The sequence below is a fragment of the Pelodiscus sinensis genome, chromosome 3, assembly GCF_049634645.1.
Source record: "Pelodiscus sinensis isolate JC-2024 chromosome 3, ASM4963464v1, whole genome shotgun sequence".
Lineage (NCBI taxonomy): Eukaryota > Metazoa > Chordata > Testudines > Trionychidae > Pelodiscus > Pelodiscus sinensis.
Genome location: NC_134713.1, coordinates 131,617,203 through 131,634,692, shown reverse-complemented (window position 1 = coordinate 131,634,692; position 17,490 = coordinate 131,617,203). Strand labels below are relative to the sequence as shown.

The 17,490-nt window shown below is 45.0% G+C and overlaps 1 protein-coding gene and 1 long non-coding RNA gene across 4 annotated transcripts in view; one reads left to right on the top strand and one right to left on the bottom strand.

Annotated features, from left to right (window-relative positions):
* SDCCAG8 (SHH signaling and ciliogenesis regulator SDCCAG8) overlaps positions 1 to 17,490 on the bottom strand; it is a 159,282-nt gene that overhangs the window by 100,103 nt on the left and 41,689 nt on the right. For all 3 annotated transcript variants that reach the window (XM_075924862.1, XM_075924861.1, XM_075924863.1), the window contains exons 11-12: positions 5,924 to 6,058; positions 357 to 473 (exon numbers count right to left, since the gene is read on the bottom strand). In XM_075924862.1, coding sequence (XP_075780977.1) covers positions 357 to 473; positions 5,924 to 6,058 — 252 coding nt within the window. The remainder of the gene's footprint in view (positions 1 to 356; positions 474 to 5,923; positions 6,059 to 17,490) is intronic.
* On the top strand, positions 8,609 to 9,773 carry LOC142827981 (uncharacterized). The gene is made up of 3 exons (XR_012902829.1): positions 8,609 to 8,906; positions 9,043 to 9,163; positions 9,703 to 9,773. It is a non-coding gene; the product is annotated as an uncharacterized LOC142827981 (long non-coding RNA).

Here is a 17,490-nt window from a genome sequence, read left to right as displayed (position 1 = left end):
CTTCAAAATGTTATCCTTGCTTATGTTTTGTCTTGCTTTGTATGCATACCCATTTTATGTGTTTTAGTGAGATGTATAAGATTTCATACATATTGAACCTATTGTATGTATTCATACACTGTATATGAAGAATGTGGTAAGTACTATGTAATACTGCACCATTTAGGGCTCAAAACAAGAATAAGGCAGGCAAGAGGCATTTCTTTAATAGTAAAAAGGTGGATTCTTGCCACTATTTTAGAATCCACGTAACAGTAATAAATGACCAGTATCAGAAAAATGAATCATTCCAACTTCAGAAATAACTCTACTTATGTTTCTAATAACTGCAAAGTTACGGCAGTATCATTTCTTACCTGATCCTTAATTTCAAGCTCCCTTATAGTTTTTGTTCTGTACTCTCTGTGCTCCTTTTCTCCCTCATCCTTCTTCATTTTGGTTTGATTCAACTGAAAACGCATTTCTCCACACACCTGTTAGATTACACAGACAGCATGATCTGTAGCTTGTGGAATCTGTAGTTTGTTGATAATTAGATCTTTTGGTGCCCCCTAAAGATCATTTGAATACAACACATTTTTATTTACAGATATTTTAAGAATACATATGGTAATTTTTATATAAAAAGGTTGATTTGGATTCCTTGTATTTTTATGGACTTTGAAATATGCAGTACCTTGCTAGATTCAATTATATTTAGATTAGAATTTTGCAAAGCTCAAATATGTATTCTATTAACATGTGCTCTACTAAATATATTTAAACTACAGTTGTTGGTTATTAAATTTCCTTCTATTCTCTTTTCAAAAGTCTGAACATATTCTAGGACAGTGTTTCCTAATTTTATTTGGCCACGGAACCCTTTTAAACTCGAAAGAATTTTGTGGAACCCCTAGTAATGGTCTAATATATAGAGCTAAAAAAGTAGACCACAAATGAGTAAGGATAATAATAAACAAATGCTAAAAAAGTCATGATATCAACATTTAGTTTAATTGCAAATATTTAAAAACAAATCACATAATATTAATTATTTTTTAATCATAAAATGTTATTGTAATGGAATTTTCTCGCAGAACTCTTATTTTCACTTTGCAGAACCTTGGGGTTCCACGGAACACCATTTGGGAAACACTGTTCTAGGACAATACTTTCAAATGCTATAATTAAAGGATGTGTTACTTTATCAGAGCATGATTTCCCATTTTGCAATTTTTTCCTCCAGGTAGGCATGCAAGTCTTGAGATTGCACTGTAATTATTTTCAGAACTGTACTGAAACACTACATTCTCATTAGTAGATAGAGCATAAGTTCTTTAATAGCAACAATTTATTCAAATGTACACACTGGAAAGTCAAAGGAACACTCAAAGGACTTCATCTGAATGGAGAGACAGAGAGAATTTATTTTCAGAAAGGTAACATACTCCATTGTGCATCCTGACCAACACATTTGATATTCTTCTCTGTGGTCTCTCTCACCTCAACCTATCCCTAATGTACAAGGCCACGGTCAGTGGACATGTTTGTTCTTCCACTCTCTACTTTTTGGAGCAGGTCAGTTCTCTTACACATTCACAATCCAAGGGTTCAGTGGTGAGCAGACAAATAAGGCCCCAAAAATAGAAATTTTGGACTAAGGATGTTAAGGACTAGTTGACTATTGGATAGTCAAGTCGACTAGTCTATTCCTCCCCCTGCCCCCCAGGATAGGGGGAAAATAGAGGGTACTTCAAAGCGGCAGCGCTGCACCAAGCCTGTACCTGGGCTCCATACAGCGCTGCTGCTTTGAAACACTGTTGCCCAGGATCAGCTGTGCGGTGCTGCCCCTTTGAAAGTCGCAAGGAGCTGACCCCGGGCTCCATGTGGTGCTGCTGCTTTGAAATGCCAAAGGGGCATTTCAAAGGGGTAATGCCACACAGCTGACCCCAGGCCACAGCGTTTCAAAGCAGCAGTGCCGCACCGAGCCTGGGTAAGGGCTCCATGCAGCGCTGCCACTCTGAAGTACCCCCTTTGCTTTCTCTATCTGGGAGGAGGGGAGAATCGACTAGTCGACTTGACTATCCAATAAGCAGTCATTTATCGGAAAGTCGACTAGGCCTTAACATTCTCAGTCCAAAATTTCTACTTTTTGGGCCCTATTTGTCTGTGTTTCAAAAGGGCAGCATAGCACAGAGCCTGGGGTCAGCTCTGTGTGGCACTGCTTTGAACTGCCGAAGTATCGTTTCAAAGGGGCAGAGCCACACAACTGATCGAGGGCTCAGCTGTGTGGTGCTGCCATGGCGTTTCAAAGTGGCAGTGCGAGTGGAGCCCAGGGTCAGCAGGGACTCTTGTACATTTCAAAGCTGGCATGCCCCCGTGCAGCCCGGAGTCAGCGGGACTTCCCGCTGGTCCTGGGCTACACGGGGAGTTCCTCAGTCCTCCTTTGACATTCCACCAACTACTAAATTAGTCTTTAGTTAACATCCTTATTTTGGATAGGATCTCTACCTCTCCTTCCTTTTCCAAGACAATGGCCCCCATTTAGTATATGACATTTCAAGTTAACAATTTTATCTGAATGCATGTGCAAAAATGTTATCCTCCTGGCCTCTTCCATGGGATTCTAATTAATGCTCTCCTAACGCTTCAGGGGCAGGAATTGCAATTCTTTCCATCTCCATCTATCTTCCTCCTCCTCACTCCCTCTGTAACCCACAGATCACTGACAGTACCTTGATCACGGACTGACTCCAGCATAAACTTTTTGTTAGAGGATTTTGAGTACCCAGGTGGTAACCACTGGGCTAACAAGATAACTGAGAGAATATAAATAGAAGGAACAGAAAGCAAGAAGCTCAAAAGGAGGCTCAGGAGGAAGCTCACAGGGTGAGACTAGGTTGAAGAGTGAGGACTGCAAGAAAGCTTCTGCTGGCTGTAAGCTTGAAATGCAGTGTGTTAATATGCAAGAAACAAATTACACACCATGGTGAAAGATAACCTAGTGCCTGTTAGAGAGGGTGAAATTATATGAATTGGCTAATCAGTGCAGTTCACACAGTAGCAACAGAGACACAGGCCAGGTCTACATTAGACCCTGAAGGTCGGCTTAAGGTATGCAATTCCAGCTATGTAGAATAGCAGGAGGCAGATGGGAGCAAATGCACCTGTCGGCTTCCCTTACTGCTTGCAACTGCGAGGAACATAGGCACCAGCTGGAACTGCCCTCAGCATTCAATTTACAGATCTATTATCTAAGCTGCTAAATCAAATACCAGAACATCAATCTCCAGCTTGGCGAGACGTGCCCACAGTGACACACCCCTTCACATTTTTCTCTATGCTCTCTCCCCCATGCATGGCCTTCTGTTCTTCATTTGCTATCTATATTTTTCATTCTTTTCCTCACAGACTTTTCTTTCAGTTTCTCTCTGCCACCCAAATTCCCCTACCCACCATATTTCTGACCCTTCCCAGTATTCTGTCCATTTTTTTAAAAAACAAAACATATTTTCCTGTAACTTCTGAAGGCCAACTGACTTCAGTTCTCCTGCAAATAATGAGACTTGCTCATGCAAAGAATGTAGGTAAATGGTAGCAACCTGAGAAGTCAGTTCCATTTAAAGTACAGGCAGTCCCCGGGTTACGTACAAGATAGGGACTATAGGTTTGTTCTTAAGTTGAATCTGTATGTAAGTCGGAACTGGCGTCCAGATTCAGCCGCTGCTGAAACTGACCGCCAGTTCCGACTTACATACAGAATCAACTTAAGAACCCCAAGCGTCCCCAAGTCAGCTGCTGCTGAAACTGATCAGCAGCTGATTCCAGGAAGCCCGGGGCAGAGCAACTCTGCCTCGGGCTTCCTGTAGTCAGCGCTGGTCAGTTTCAGCAGCAGCTGACTTGGGGACGCCTGGGACAGAGCAGCTGGGGTGCTGCTGGGTTGCTCCAGTAGCGCCCAGAGCGGCGCTGCGGGACCAACCAGCAGCACCCTAGCTGCTCTGCCACAGGCGTCCGGAGAAAAGCCTAGTCTGCTGGGGGGAGGGGCGTACTAGCTGCGCCCCCCCCACCCCAGCAGACCAGGAAGACGCAGGCGGCGGACCGAGACGCACCGCGGTCCCGCCGCCTGGGTCCTCCGCGGCTTTGCTCCCCGTCTCCCTGGTCTGCTGGAGACCAGCAGACCAGGGAGATGGGGAGCAAAGCCTCCGCGGGGCGTCTGGGCTGTCCCGCTGCCAGCTTCCCCCGTGACTTTGCAAAGCTGCGGAGGGGCTCGGGCAGCGAGGCAGCCCAGGCGCGCCTGGGCTGCTCCGCTGCCGGCTTCCCCGAGGCTTTGCAAAGCCACGGGGGGGCTCGGGCAGCCCAGGCGTGCCTGGGCTGCCCCGCTGCCCGAGCCCCTCCGCGGCTTTGCTCCGCGGCTTCCTGGTCTGCAGACCAGGGAGACGCGGAGAAAGCCCCGGAGTACATGGGCGGCAGGACCGCGAGGTCCCGCAGTCCGTGTCCTCCGGGGCGAGCCCCGTTCATAACTGCAGATCCGACATAAGTCAGATCTGCGTAAGTCGGGGACTGCCTGTAATGGAAAATGATCTTTTTAAAAAAAAACAAAAAACAAAAAACAACCCCCCAAAAGTAAAAGCTCAAGCAAAAATGTATGCCAGATAGCGAGACAAATTAAAAAACAAATTGAAATTCAATACAATGCCAAAAGTTGCCAACACTGCCTTCCTGCCTCCTCTTCTTCGTAAGGAAGACTATAAAGAGAGTCTTCTTTCTGCACTCCATATCTGAGGAGAAAAACAACTGCCTCCTATCCTGCTTCTCTGTTCTCAATATGTAGCAAAAAATTAGTGGAGGTAGCTAGAGGAATGGAAAAGGAGGAAAAGCTGACCAGAACCTCAAGCTACAGTGCCCCACAGAGGTAAACAAAGCAAACTGCTCTAAGAAACTGCAGCTAGCTGCTGGGAAACCCTCTTTGACCTTGAATTTAGAGAGCAGGCACACATCTCAAATGGCCATTTCAACAGACACTCATTTTAGCACTATGCTTATCTATATTGTACACAAACTTGGTGTTCCCCTTCACCTTTATTGCTGAAAACTTTACACATAAAATATAAAGATCAGTTAAACTAAAACTACAGAAATTATTTACACTAACATGATCAGTCCTATAGCATTTTATTTTTTCTGCTTGAAATGTTCTCTCATTCCGGTACATTCAATGCATCCCACATTTAATCCTGAGAAGACTGAAAGGCATGCAAGTAGCTATTTCACCAAAACATGCTATTTCAGTTAAACCAGGATTATATTTATATACAAAAACAAAATCAACCTACTAGCAGAAAGAGGTCTTCTTAAAACGCAAAATACTAGCACTATTACAAATAATTATACTGAACAAAAAGCCTACAGAAAACAAACAGCATTTTGAGTCTTAATCAAAATAATTTGTACTACTCATTACTCATTTTAGCATTGCAGAGCCAAAACAGCCATGAAGAGAGTGAGTTGAATCCTATCCTATTCTCCGTATCAAGAGTCATTAATTGAATGTTGATTGCATAGTTTTAATAGTGATTTTGCATGACTCGGGGAAAAAAAGATGCTTGACTCTCAGATTTAGTGCGATATGTCAGATTAAATCTCCCTATCTATTTGTAAGATTGTAAACACTCTAGAAAGGTTTGAGACTAAAGTGGAAAACTACAATGACAATTTTAATAATTAATACTTTAGATTATATAACCTCAAACTACGTTAAAGAGAAAAGAACACAGGTTCACAACATCATGCACTAGATTTTCATAATATAAGAGTTTGTTTTCAGAAAGCCAATTGTATTAATACCTTCTTTTAAAATATGTTTTATAAAAAAGTATGAAGCATTTCTCAGTGTAAACTTTCAACCACTATAAACAAAGAAACACTCATTTCAGAATATCCCTACCTTATTAACTTCCATCTCATGGGAGGTAAGCTGGCTCTGGGCTTCCTCTAGCTGGTTAGCTATTGAATTCTTCTCTCTTGTAATTCTCTCTATCTGAGCCTCCAGCGTTGCCACATTCTGAGACAAAACCATCACCTGCAAAAATGAGAAACACTACAGTAAAGGGAATTAACCAGAAACCTAATACTGATTTAAGTCCTGAAATCCTTATTCCTGGAAAGCTGTAGAAGTTTTGCCCAATTAAGTACTGAGGACCCAATGCTGCATTCCTTTAACATCCAAAACTTAATTGTAATGCAACAGTAGTTTTAAGTGAGCAAGAAATGCATGCCTTCCTTGTATAAGGACTGAAAAAATATTGGAACAGCTAAGTCTTTATTGTAAAAGTGATTCAAGCAAACATTTGAAATGTTTTTAGTGAGCCAAACTACTCTCTAGGACTTCTCAGTGGGTGCGTCTGGACTACATGGCTCCGTCGACAGAGCCATGTAAAGTAGTTTACTCAAGGCATACCAGAGCGTTCGACAGGGGCTTCCCTTTGTTGACTGCACCACGTCTAGACTGCCGTGCTGTGCTGGATCAGCTGATTGTCGGCACAGCGCGGTGGCCATTTTTATTTTAATGAAGCAGGGATTATTTAAATCCCCACTTCTTTGACTATGCTGAGTAAACTACTTCACATGGCTCCATCGACAGAGCCATGTAGTCTAGACGCACCCAGTCTGTGTAATGATGTCGGAAAAAAGAGTTACTTGAACAGTCATTCTTCAAGATATAGTTCAGACATGTATTCCACTTAGGAGTCTGTGTGCCCAGCACATTCAAGCTGTACAATTTTGCCTACCAGCATCCACAGAGGAGTAGCACTTATGCCCATATAGTCATGAGAGGGCTATAAGGTGCCATTTCCCTAAACTTCTTTAGTTCCTTCACACCAAATGCCCAGAGACTAGACTCTAATGCAGAGAAGATGGAGGATGGGTCATGGAATACATCTGCATCAGAACTTAAAGAACCACAGTTAAAGTAGGTAATGATTTCTTCTTCTTTAAGTACACACAGATATGTATTCCGTTTAGGTGACTTAAGCAGTTTCTCCACGGAATGAGGCTTACTCGATTTAAACAAGGACTGCAGGACCACTCTTCCCAAAGTTTGCATTTGCTGTGGATGCCATGGCAATAGAGCAATGCATTGACAAACACGTGGCAGCCCGGAAAATATCCATTATGCAGATGTCACATAAGAACACTACTAATTTCACCTGTGCTCTCAGAATGAGCTTGCACCCAAAGAAAGAGTATAGCCAAAGCTATTTTGTCTGTAGCCTTGATGCAGAAAGTTACCCACTTGCGATAAAGACCACCTGTAAGGAGACTGCCCATCAAATGGGATTTTTGTCCTGTCCAAATAAAAGGCCAGACACTACATGATGTTCTATATTTGAACATTCATCTCTATGGAAGCATGTGGCTTGGGGGGGGGGGGGGGGGGAAGAAGCAAATATATCATCTGGTTTAAATGAAACAGAGATCCCTTTAGATACAAGTTTCAGGTGTGGCCACAATGTTACTTTGTCTTTCGAGAACTGCATGTAAGGAGGCTCTACTGTGGACTGTAAACTACTAACTCTTAATCTTTGTAATGTTACAAAACAACAGGCAAAGTCTGAAACTCTTGCATACTCCCAGCAGATGTTATCGCCATGAGAAACATAAATTTTTGACATTAGAGGCAAGGGGCAAGATGCCAGAGGTTCGAATGTAGCTGCTACAAACAGTGTTAAAGTCCCATGAGGCAACAGTTTCCTGCACCAGTGGATGGAGATAGATTCTCTTTAAGAAAGTCACCACCATGTCACTGGAAAACACCAATCTTCCATTAATAGATGAAAGGCTGAGATAACCACTAAAGCTAAGTCTAAAGTCCAGCAACTGAAGATTCAGTAAATACTTCAGGGTGTCTTGTATATTAACCAGGGTTGAATGAACTACACAGGCCAAAGATCACATAGAAAAATGCTTCCATTTCTCCAAATAGAACATTCTGATAGAGGGCTCTGTAGGACTTTTTGAACAGCTGCAAAACATTGTTCTTCCTCCTTGTCCAACCACAGAGCAGCCATGTTCTGATATGTAGAAAGCATCATGCAGGATGCAGAGTGAGAGCAGGAAACTGTGAGAACAAGGTAGGATGGAGAAGGGATATGAGAGGCTGAATCAACAGAACGAGAAGGTCAAAAATGGGCCCGGTTTAAAGCCAGGAGAGCTGAGTTTCCCCAGACCTCAGAAGGAGGAGGGAGAGGTGAGGACTGGGAACAAAGACTAACATCTCTCCCAGCCCCCTGCTTGAAGGAAAGACCTTAGCCATGCAGTTGCTGCACTATTTCCTGGGTAAACGGCCTGCCCAGTTAGGACTAAGAAGAGGTTACTCACCTTTGCTCTAACCCACGTTCTTCAAGATGAGTGTCCCTGGGGGTGCTCAGCAGTAGGTGTAGGTACGTCCCAGCACCGCAGAGTGGATCCTTGCTAACAGTGCATTGGGGCCATATGGCTGCCCCCCAGCATCATCGCGCATGTGCAGCCGCCCTCCCTTCAGTTTCTTCTCTATCCAGAATCCAGTGTGGTAGAAAAGGTGGGGTTTTTTGGAGATGGGTTGGCCCAAAGTAGAGGGGAGGAAGGGCGGGCAGTGAAGCACCCCCAGGGATGCTCATCTAGAAGAAGGTCGGTTACAGCAAAGGTGAGAAACTTCCTCTTCATCGAGAAAGACATCCCTGGGGGTGCTCCACAGCAGGTGACTTGCAAAGCAATTTGTGCTATGGAGATTGGGACTTCGGATCAGGCAGGTAAGCTGTCTGTAGTACGGCCTTTGCTAATCTTGTAGAATGAAGAGGGCCGGAGGAAAGTGCATAGTGCTCAGCGAAAGTTTGTTCTGATGTTCATGTAGCAGCAGCACATATATCATCAATGGGAACCTTCCTCAGGTAAGCAACTGAAGTAGCAACCACTCTCATGTAGGTGGTGGCAGATGATTGAGAGAGTAGCATATGGTGATACAATCAGAGATCTAATGGGATAGCCTTTGAGATGACATCTGATGCCCCTTGTTACATTCTGCAGTCATGAAGACAGGACAACCTGAAGGGTTTTATTCTGTGGAGGTAGGAGAGCACCCTGCGGACATCGAGGGTATGCATCTGTGCCTTGAAGGTGTTGGCGTGAAGCTTAGGGAAGAATACAGGTAAGTGTATTGTTTGGTTAAGGTGAAAGGTGGACTGCACCTTAGGTAAAAACTTTGGGTGCATCTATAGAGAAACTTTGTCCTTAAAAAAAGATGGAAAATGAGGAGCCTGCCATTAGGGTAGCCATCTTACCTAGCCTACATGCTGATGCTATTGCAACTAGGAATGCTGTTTTGAGCGTTAAGTGGAGAAGGGAGCATGTGGCCATGGGTTTGAATGGAGGTTTCGTGAGCGTGGTCAATACTAGATTTAAGTCCCATGGATCCCGTGGGGCGTTAACGTTGGTATATAAGGTCTGTATGCCTTTGAGGAAGTGCTTGGTTATGGGATGTGCAAAAACTGTGGTGTCATCAACAGCCACATGGAATGTTGTTGTTGCTGCAAGATGTACTCTGAACTCAGGGAAAGTTGGGATTGCTTGAGATGCAGTATGTAATCGATGATTGTAGGCAGGGGGCATCCTCTGGTGATATGTTGCGGGAGGCCATCCAATGTACAAAGCGAGACCACTTGTTAACATATGTCTTTCTCATTGCAGGGCCCTGCTGTGTAGGAGCACATTATACACCCGTTGTGAACATTGTAGTTCTATGCCCATGAACCATCAAGGTACCATGCTTTGACGTGAAGAGTGGGAAATTGAGGGTAAAGAACCTCAGTTCCTGGTTGGAATAGTATGCTTGGGCTATATGGGAGCGTGATCGGTTCACCTAGGGCCATTCTGATTAGGAGGGGAAACCAGGATTGTTTGGGCCAGCAAGGTGCTATTAGGATAACCCTCGCTGTGTCCCTCCATATTTTGAGGGGTACTCTGTTGAGGAGGGGAAAGGGCGGGAATGCGTAGAGCAAGGGAGTGTTCCACTTGAGGATAAGAGCATCTCAGAGAGTGCTTCTCCATGACTGCCCTAGAGCAGTAAAGTGGGCATTTCTTGTTCGCTTAGGTATCCCCACCATGCAAATATGTCAGTCAGGACTGAATCGTTGATCTGCCACTCATGATCTCGAGGTAGGGTTCTGCTTAGGCATTTGCTGTTATGTTTAGGGCACTGGGGAGGTGGCACACACTTATGGAGATGCCATGAGTGAGGACCAATTCCAGAGTGCTATGGATTCCTTGCATAGAGTGTGGGATCATGCCCCAACTTGTCTATTTTATATTAACAGACAAGCTGTAGCGTCTGTATAAATTCTGACATGGGTTCCAGTGATTGGGGAAGAAAGTGCTGGCATGTGAGCCGAACAGCCCTCAGTTCGAGGACACTGACGTATACTGTCCTTTCTGTTGTAGTCCATACGCTCTGTGTTGCGAGGTCTCTCGTGCGCTCCCCAGCTGGCAAGAGAGGCATCTGTGGTGATGACCACTGTGGGTTCTGAGGTTTGAAAGAGCATGCCCATACATAAATTGAACGGTTTTGTCCACCATAGTAGTGATCTTTTTACTGTTGAGGACTGACAAAGTTTCGGTCATTGAATGTAGGATGTGTCTGCAGGCCTATCTGTGCCATCCCTGAATACACCTTATAACAGGTGGGTGTTGGGGACCACAGGGTTGCAAGATCCCATATGACCCAGGATTTGTAGACAGTCGTGGGCTGTGACACATGGCATTACGTGGAGCAAATGAATTAATTCGCAGATCCTCAGGAACCTGTCAGGAGGTAGGGAGGCAATGGCTGAGGTCAAGTTGAGGTTTGCCCCAATGAACTGTATGGGCTCAGTGGGCATAAGGACTGATTTGTTCTCATTTATCAGAAGTCTTAGTGATTGGAAACACTGCTGTACCAGATGGGGGCAGTGATAGAAATCGTACCTGGTTCTTGTCTTCATGAGGCAATCATTGAGGTACAGATAAATGGTGATGCCACATTTTCTGAGGTGGGCTTGGAGAAAAACCCTTGGCACTGCGGAAAGTCCAAAGGGTAGCACTGTATATTGGTAATGTTGCAAACCTACGGCGAAATGAAGAAAAAGTCTATGAGTAGGTCGTATGGACACGTAAAAGTATGCGTCTTGTAGGTGGAGAGAGGAAAACCAGTCATCAAGTTCCAGAGCGGGGATAATGGTGGATAGTGTAACCATTTTAAACTTTTATCGCTTTACAAATTGGTTCAGGGCCCTCAAATCAAGGATTGGGTGCCAGCCCCATTTTTTTCTGGGTGAGGAAATAAGGGGCATAAACTCTGGTCCTCTGAAACTCTGGGGGAACGGGTTCTATAGTGCCCAATTCTAAAAGGTAATCTAGCTCTTGAAGTATAGTCTCGTGAGAGGGGTCCTAAATACGGCATGTGGGGTGGGGGGGGAATGCGAGGAATGGGATGGTGTATCCGAAAGAAATGGATAGCACCCATTTGTCAGATGCGATGTTGCGCCATTTGTCAAAAAATGGTAAAAGACAGTAAGTGAAAGGTTTCCTAGGCTATGTCTACACTACAGGGTTTTTTGCACAAAAGCAGCCATTTTTGCACAAAAACCCATGGAGCGTCCACACCACAAATACATTTTTGTGCAAGAAAATCTACAGTCAATTGACAGAACAGAGGGCTTTTTGAGGTATAGATATACCTCCTTCTATGAGGCATAACTCCTTTTTGCGCATGAGTTCTTGCACAAAAAGGCATGTGTGAACGCTCAAATAGGGGTTTCTTGCACAAAAAGAGGCAATCTAAAAAAGCACAGGTGATCTGATAGCCAATCTGTGTGGATGCACTTTTGTGCAAGAAGTTTTTGCAGAAAATCTCTTCCACAAAAAGCTTCTTGAGCAAAAACCCTGCAGTGTAGACAAAGCCCTAGGCTGTGTGTACACTGGCCACATTTCCATAGCTATTATGGGTTATGTGGCCAGTGTAGACACAGCCCTAGTGTTTGGAAGCTCTGGAGGAGATAAGATGGTTTTCAGTCTCTCACCAGACCCCTCAAATTTGCTTATTAGGCGGGCGGTTGGAGGTATTAGTCTGGGAACATCTACACTGTCTACTGTGGCCACGTTGTTGGTATGGCAGGTGGTCTTGCCTTTGGTAATGATGTGTGGCTTGGTGGGTATCTGTATTGCCTTCTCCTTGTTACAGGTGTCTGAACCCAGAGAGAGCGTAATGTTGCCCTGGAATACTTCATTGAGTGGAGGACATCATTGGTTTTCGATGAGAAGAGCTTTTCACCTTCGAACAGCAGGTCTTCCACAGATGGTTGGATTTCACGAGGGAAGGCAGAGGAATTAAACCATGAGGCATGTCTCATGACAACTGCTATGGCTGTTGTTCTGGTAGACATGTCAACTGTGTCTAGGGCAGCTTGAAAGGCGGACCTCGATATTGCCTGACCCTCTGTGACAATCACTCTAAACTGAGTCTTTTTTGTGTTTGGTATATCATCAATAAAGGTGTTAAGTTTTGCGTAAATATCAAAGTCATATTTACTAGGGTTCACTGCATAGTTAGCCACGCATTTGAAATGTGGCTGATGTGTACACTTTTTTGCCAAGTGTATCAAATCTTTTATTATCCTTGTTGGAGGGGGTGGAATGGTTTTGTTGTTGCTTATTTCTTTGCTGAGTCGCGTCAACTACTAGGAAGTTTGGTGGTGGATGAGCAAATAGAAACTCCAATCCCTTAGGTAGGATGTAATATCTGCGGTCTGCCTTTTTATAGGTGGGAGGAATTGAGGCAGGGGTTTGATAAAGAGGTTTCCAGTCTGGCTGAGTTAATAGGCAAAACAATTTTTGAAGAAGGTGTCGCCTGCAGGATATCTATGAGCTCGTGTTGTGAGTCCTGCACTTCCTCCACGTCAACTCTCTTAAAAAGCTTCTAAAAATAGGTAAAGTCCTCGGTGGTTGTCGATGGCGATGGCATGATAGCCTCGCCTGTCACAGATGGTGAGCTTGTGTTGGGCAATGCCTCCGGACCCGAGTTCATGGAGTGACGTTAGTCAATTTCGTTCTGTTCCCTCTCAACTCAAGGGGACTGGGTTAAGGAAGAAAGTGCTTTCACAGTGTGCTTCGTCTTACATGGTCTCTTTTTGTGATGTTGAACCCATGGGCTCCAAAATTGCCACTGGGGTGGGTAAGGTATGGGTGTGGTATCCATGGATATGGGGCCCAGGGGGCTATGCCTGCACTGGTAGGGTTGGGAAATCACAGTGAAATGAATGGCCCGATGCCTCTGTGTGCGGGGATAGCTGGGGTGAGAAAACCCCTAGCTTCTTGTCATCATCAGTTCATAACACAGTAGGTGATGCGTAGTATTTGGATCATGGTGAATAAGATGGTTTGTTAGTGTTTAAAAATGGAGAGTTAAAAGTTGAAGAATCTGCCAGGTCTCTCTAATGCCGATAGGTGATGGTAGGAGTGAAAGATGCCAAGGCTGCTGCTGTTACAAGAGACGTCGGTGCCTGTGATACTCTAGAAGCAGAGCATGCCGTGTGAGGAGGAATTGTGGTAAGCAAAAGCAGGGTGGTGCCCATCAACTACCCTGTCAGCTGTTGCAGTGCTGTGGTAACCACTTTCAGTGCTGTGATCTCAGGCGCAGTGCTGGTCGGCACAATGCTTGGTGCCAAGTTCTGAGGCAGGCACTATGAGGCCTGTAGCCTCCCGATGGGAGCAATGTGAGGAGTATCTGTGGTGAGCTCGGTCAGCACCAGAGGTGCCCGGCTTATCATATGTACGGAGGCATTTCACGAGGTATACTGGAACGGTCGACAAAGGTTTCCCTTGTTGACCGCGGTGCGTCCAAACTGCCCCACTGTGCCGCCAAACAGATGATCGGCACAGTGCGGCGGCCATTTTGATGTAAATGAAACGGCGATTATTTAAATCGCCGTTTCATTTTCCTATGTCTAGTAAACTCATCTACATGGCTCCGTGACGGGTTGGGTGTTCTGCTTGTGTACCGCCCACCTCACTGTATGGCAGATGCTCTGCTCGAGCTGGCCAAGGTGGTCTCGGACGTGGCATTAAGGACCCCAAGGCTTTTGGTCTTGGGGGACTTCAATATTCACGCCAAGCCTATCCTGTCTGGTTCAGCCTGAGATTTTATGAATACCATGACAACCCTAGAACTATCCCAAGAAAGAACTGCCTCCAAGCATGTTGCAGGTCATATGCTCAATCTTTTGGACTAAGGGTTTCCTGAGGCCCCTGAGGGATTGTTCAGCTGTTATGCCAAATGGTCCTGCTGATGCCCTAGTTGATGTATGGAATATCAAGGTAGTTCCTAAGCGCCCCTTTTCGGGCTAGTTGAGACAGGCTTGCTACATGGCTGCAAAACAGTTTGTACGATGGCTAGAACGCCGCTGGAGGAGAACTAGAGCTGAATTCAATTGATTGTGGGTTAGAGCTGAATTGCGAGCCTACTCAGTAGCCATGCTGACAAAGAAAAGCAACTTTTCCACCTGTATTGCATTTGCACAATGTCACCCAGCGGAACTATTTCGAGTGTTGCAGGGCCTTTTACAGTTTTACACTCATGACAAAATGGAGGAGCTCTTGGCTCCCCACTGTGATCTGTTCATGAAGCACTTTGCAGATAAGATTGCTCTCATCCAATCTGTCTGTTATGTAAGTGGAGTACGAAATGTGTTGAGCGTACGGTAGTTTTTCTTTGAAACAGTTTCAGCTGTTGCAGACCGAGGATATGGACAAGGTGCTTGGAGGACTTTGCTCGACCCCTGCCCTTCATGTCTTATTAAATCTACTTAGGAAGGGATGACTGGTTGGGTCCAGGGGATTAATAATGCTTCCTTTAGTTCTAGTATCGTTCCTGCCACCTTGAAAGAGGCAGAGATAAAACTGCTACTTAAGAAGACTTCCCTGGACCCACATGATTTGAATACCACCCTGTTGCTAATACGCCCTTCTTGGGCAAGGTACTCGAGCAGGCAGTGGCATTACAACTCCAAGGTTTTTTGGAAGAAATAGATTATTTGGATCCATTTCAGTCTAGCTTTAGACCAGGTTTAGGAACAGAAACCAACTTGGTCACCCTCCCTGCTGATTCTCTTGGACCTCTCAGTGGCTTTTGATACAGTCGACCATGGTATCCTTCTGGAACACTTGGCAGAGTTGGGTATCGGAGGCACTGTTTTGTGGTGGTTCTGGTCTTACCTATTGGGACATTTTCAGAAGGCTGAGCTAGGGAGCTGCTACTTGACCCTGTGGCAATTGTGCTACAGGGTCCCACAAGGTTCCATCTTGTCCCCTATTCTGTTTAACATCTATATGAAGCCACTGGGAGAGGTCTTAAGGAGTTTTGAAGGATGGTGCCATCAATATGCAGATGACACCCAACTCTATCTCCCTGTGACATCAGAACCAGGTGTGGTGGTAGTTGATTTAAACCAGTGTCTAGAGGTGGTAATGGATTGGATCAAGTTAAACAAGCTGAAGTTGAATCTAGATAAGACTGAGATCCTGCAGATTAGGAGGCCATCTGTTCAGGAATGTGGCATGGTTCCTGTTCTAGACAGGGGTTACACTCCCCCCGAAAGAACAGGTATGCAGCTTTGGACTCTTTCTTAAAGAAACAGGTATGAACTCTTTCTTAACATTTGAGAACCAAATTTCTTCGGTGGCCGGGAGTGCTGTTGGACAGCTTCAGCTGATCTGCCAGCTGCAACCCTTCCTGAATAAGCATGACTTAGCCACAGTGATCCACACTCTTGTTACATCCTGACTGGATGCGCTTTATGTGGGGCTGCCTCTGAAGAACCCTCAGAAACTTCAACTGATCCAGAATGTGGCTGCTTGAATTTTAGTTAATACTTGTTATACAGAGCACATTATGCCAGTGCTCCGGCAGCTGCACTGGCTTTCAGTATGTTTCCAGGCACAATTTAAGGTCTTGGTTATGCCCTATAAAACCCTAGATCCTACCCATTTAGGGAATCTGGATGACCATCTTCTCTCATATGATCCTGCTTGTGGATTGAGGTCAGCTGGGGAGGCTCTGCTCTGTGTTCCTTCACTTGTGGAGATAAGATTAACATCTACATGGAGCACGGCCTTCTCAGCTTTTGCTCCCAAGCTGTGGAACTGTCTCCTCAAATATAGTCACATGGGGCAAACATTGGCATTATTTCGGTGTCAGGCTAAAGCCACCCTTTTTACTCATGCTTTTTTGGTGTTTGAGTCTTAGCAGGTTTTATATTTCCTTGGGGGGTCTCATGATATTTTTTATATATATATTTATATTGTGTTTAAAAAAAAAAATGTTAAGCTGCCTTGAATATTTTAAATAGAGGGGTGGGGTAAAAATATTATAAACAGCCAGCACTGCCTCAGCCATACTGGGGCAGTGAAGATGAGAGCAGGCCAATCTACTTTTAGCTTGATGACTAACGGTAGAATAAGTGGGATAAGAGGAAAAACACAGAGGAGACATTACCATTAAATCTATCCTTTTTAGAGTCCCTGTCCTTAGGAGTGGTCCTAAACCAGCCCTACCATTTCTATTGTTCACTGCCGTTATGACTAGGGAAGCTGGGGGTAGATGGGAGTAAAAGTCTTCAAATCCCTATACTGGGACAAAACAGCATTTCCCCTATATGTTTGGCAGTAGGTAGTACTAAAATCTGCGTGCTCTAGGGTGCACTGTTGATAGGAAGGACTACTCTCCCAGAAGCAGACAAATGCAGGATACCCACTAATTTATGTGTGTTATCCTGCACTAACTCCATTTTAAAGCCCAAGTAGCCACCATACTCTGCATAAGGTACTGACAGCCTTGAAATCCTCTGCTATTAGAGGACAGGAAGAGCCAGATAAGCTGAATTATCCGGAGATGAACAGGAAGGAGTTGGCAGTTCCATGAATTCCACACAGGGAAGACTCATGTGTATTTGAACTTGCAGCAGGTCAACAGTTCCCACCACTAATCTGCTCACAAACCTTACCTTAGAGTGAGGTGACAAGTGCAGCCTCTGTGACACTGGTTCCATGGAAGTCACTAATAAGGATAGGGGATTGGTGCCCAGTGGCCTCAGTCATGACTACACTGAATATCAATTTCCTGGTGCCAGTAATATCACATAAAATGTTTCCTAATGTGGGTTGGATGATAGAGAAGGAGGGGGGAAGATCCTGACCTCAACAATGAAGAGCTTCATATTTTGGGGATAAAGATGGAGCCAGTCCTGAGTAGGTATGTTAAGGACTAGTCGACTATCCGATAAGCAAATGCTTATCAGGTAGTCAACTAGTTGCTTCCCCCTGCCCTTGTTGCCTCTATCAGATAGAGGCAGCAAACAGGGGGACGGGGAGGGGAGGAAGAGGAGGGTCAGCGCTGCATGGAGCGTGGGGGGGGGGGAAGGAAGGGGCAGAACAGGAAGGGCAGCGCTG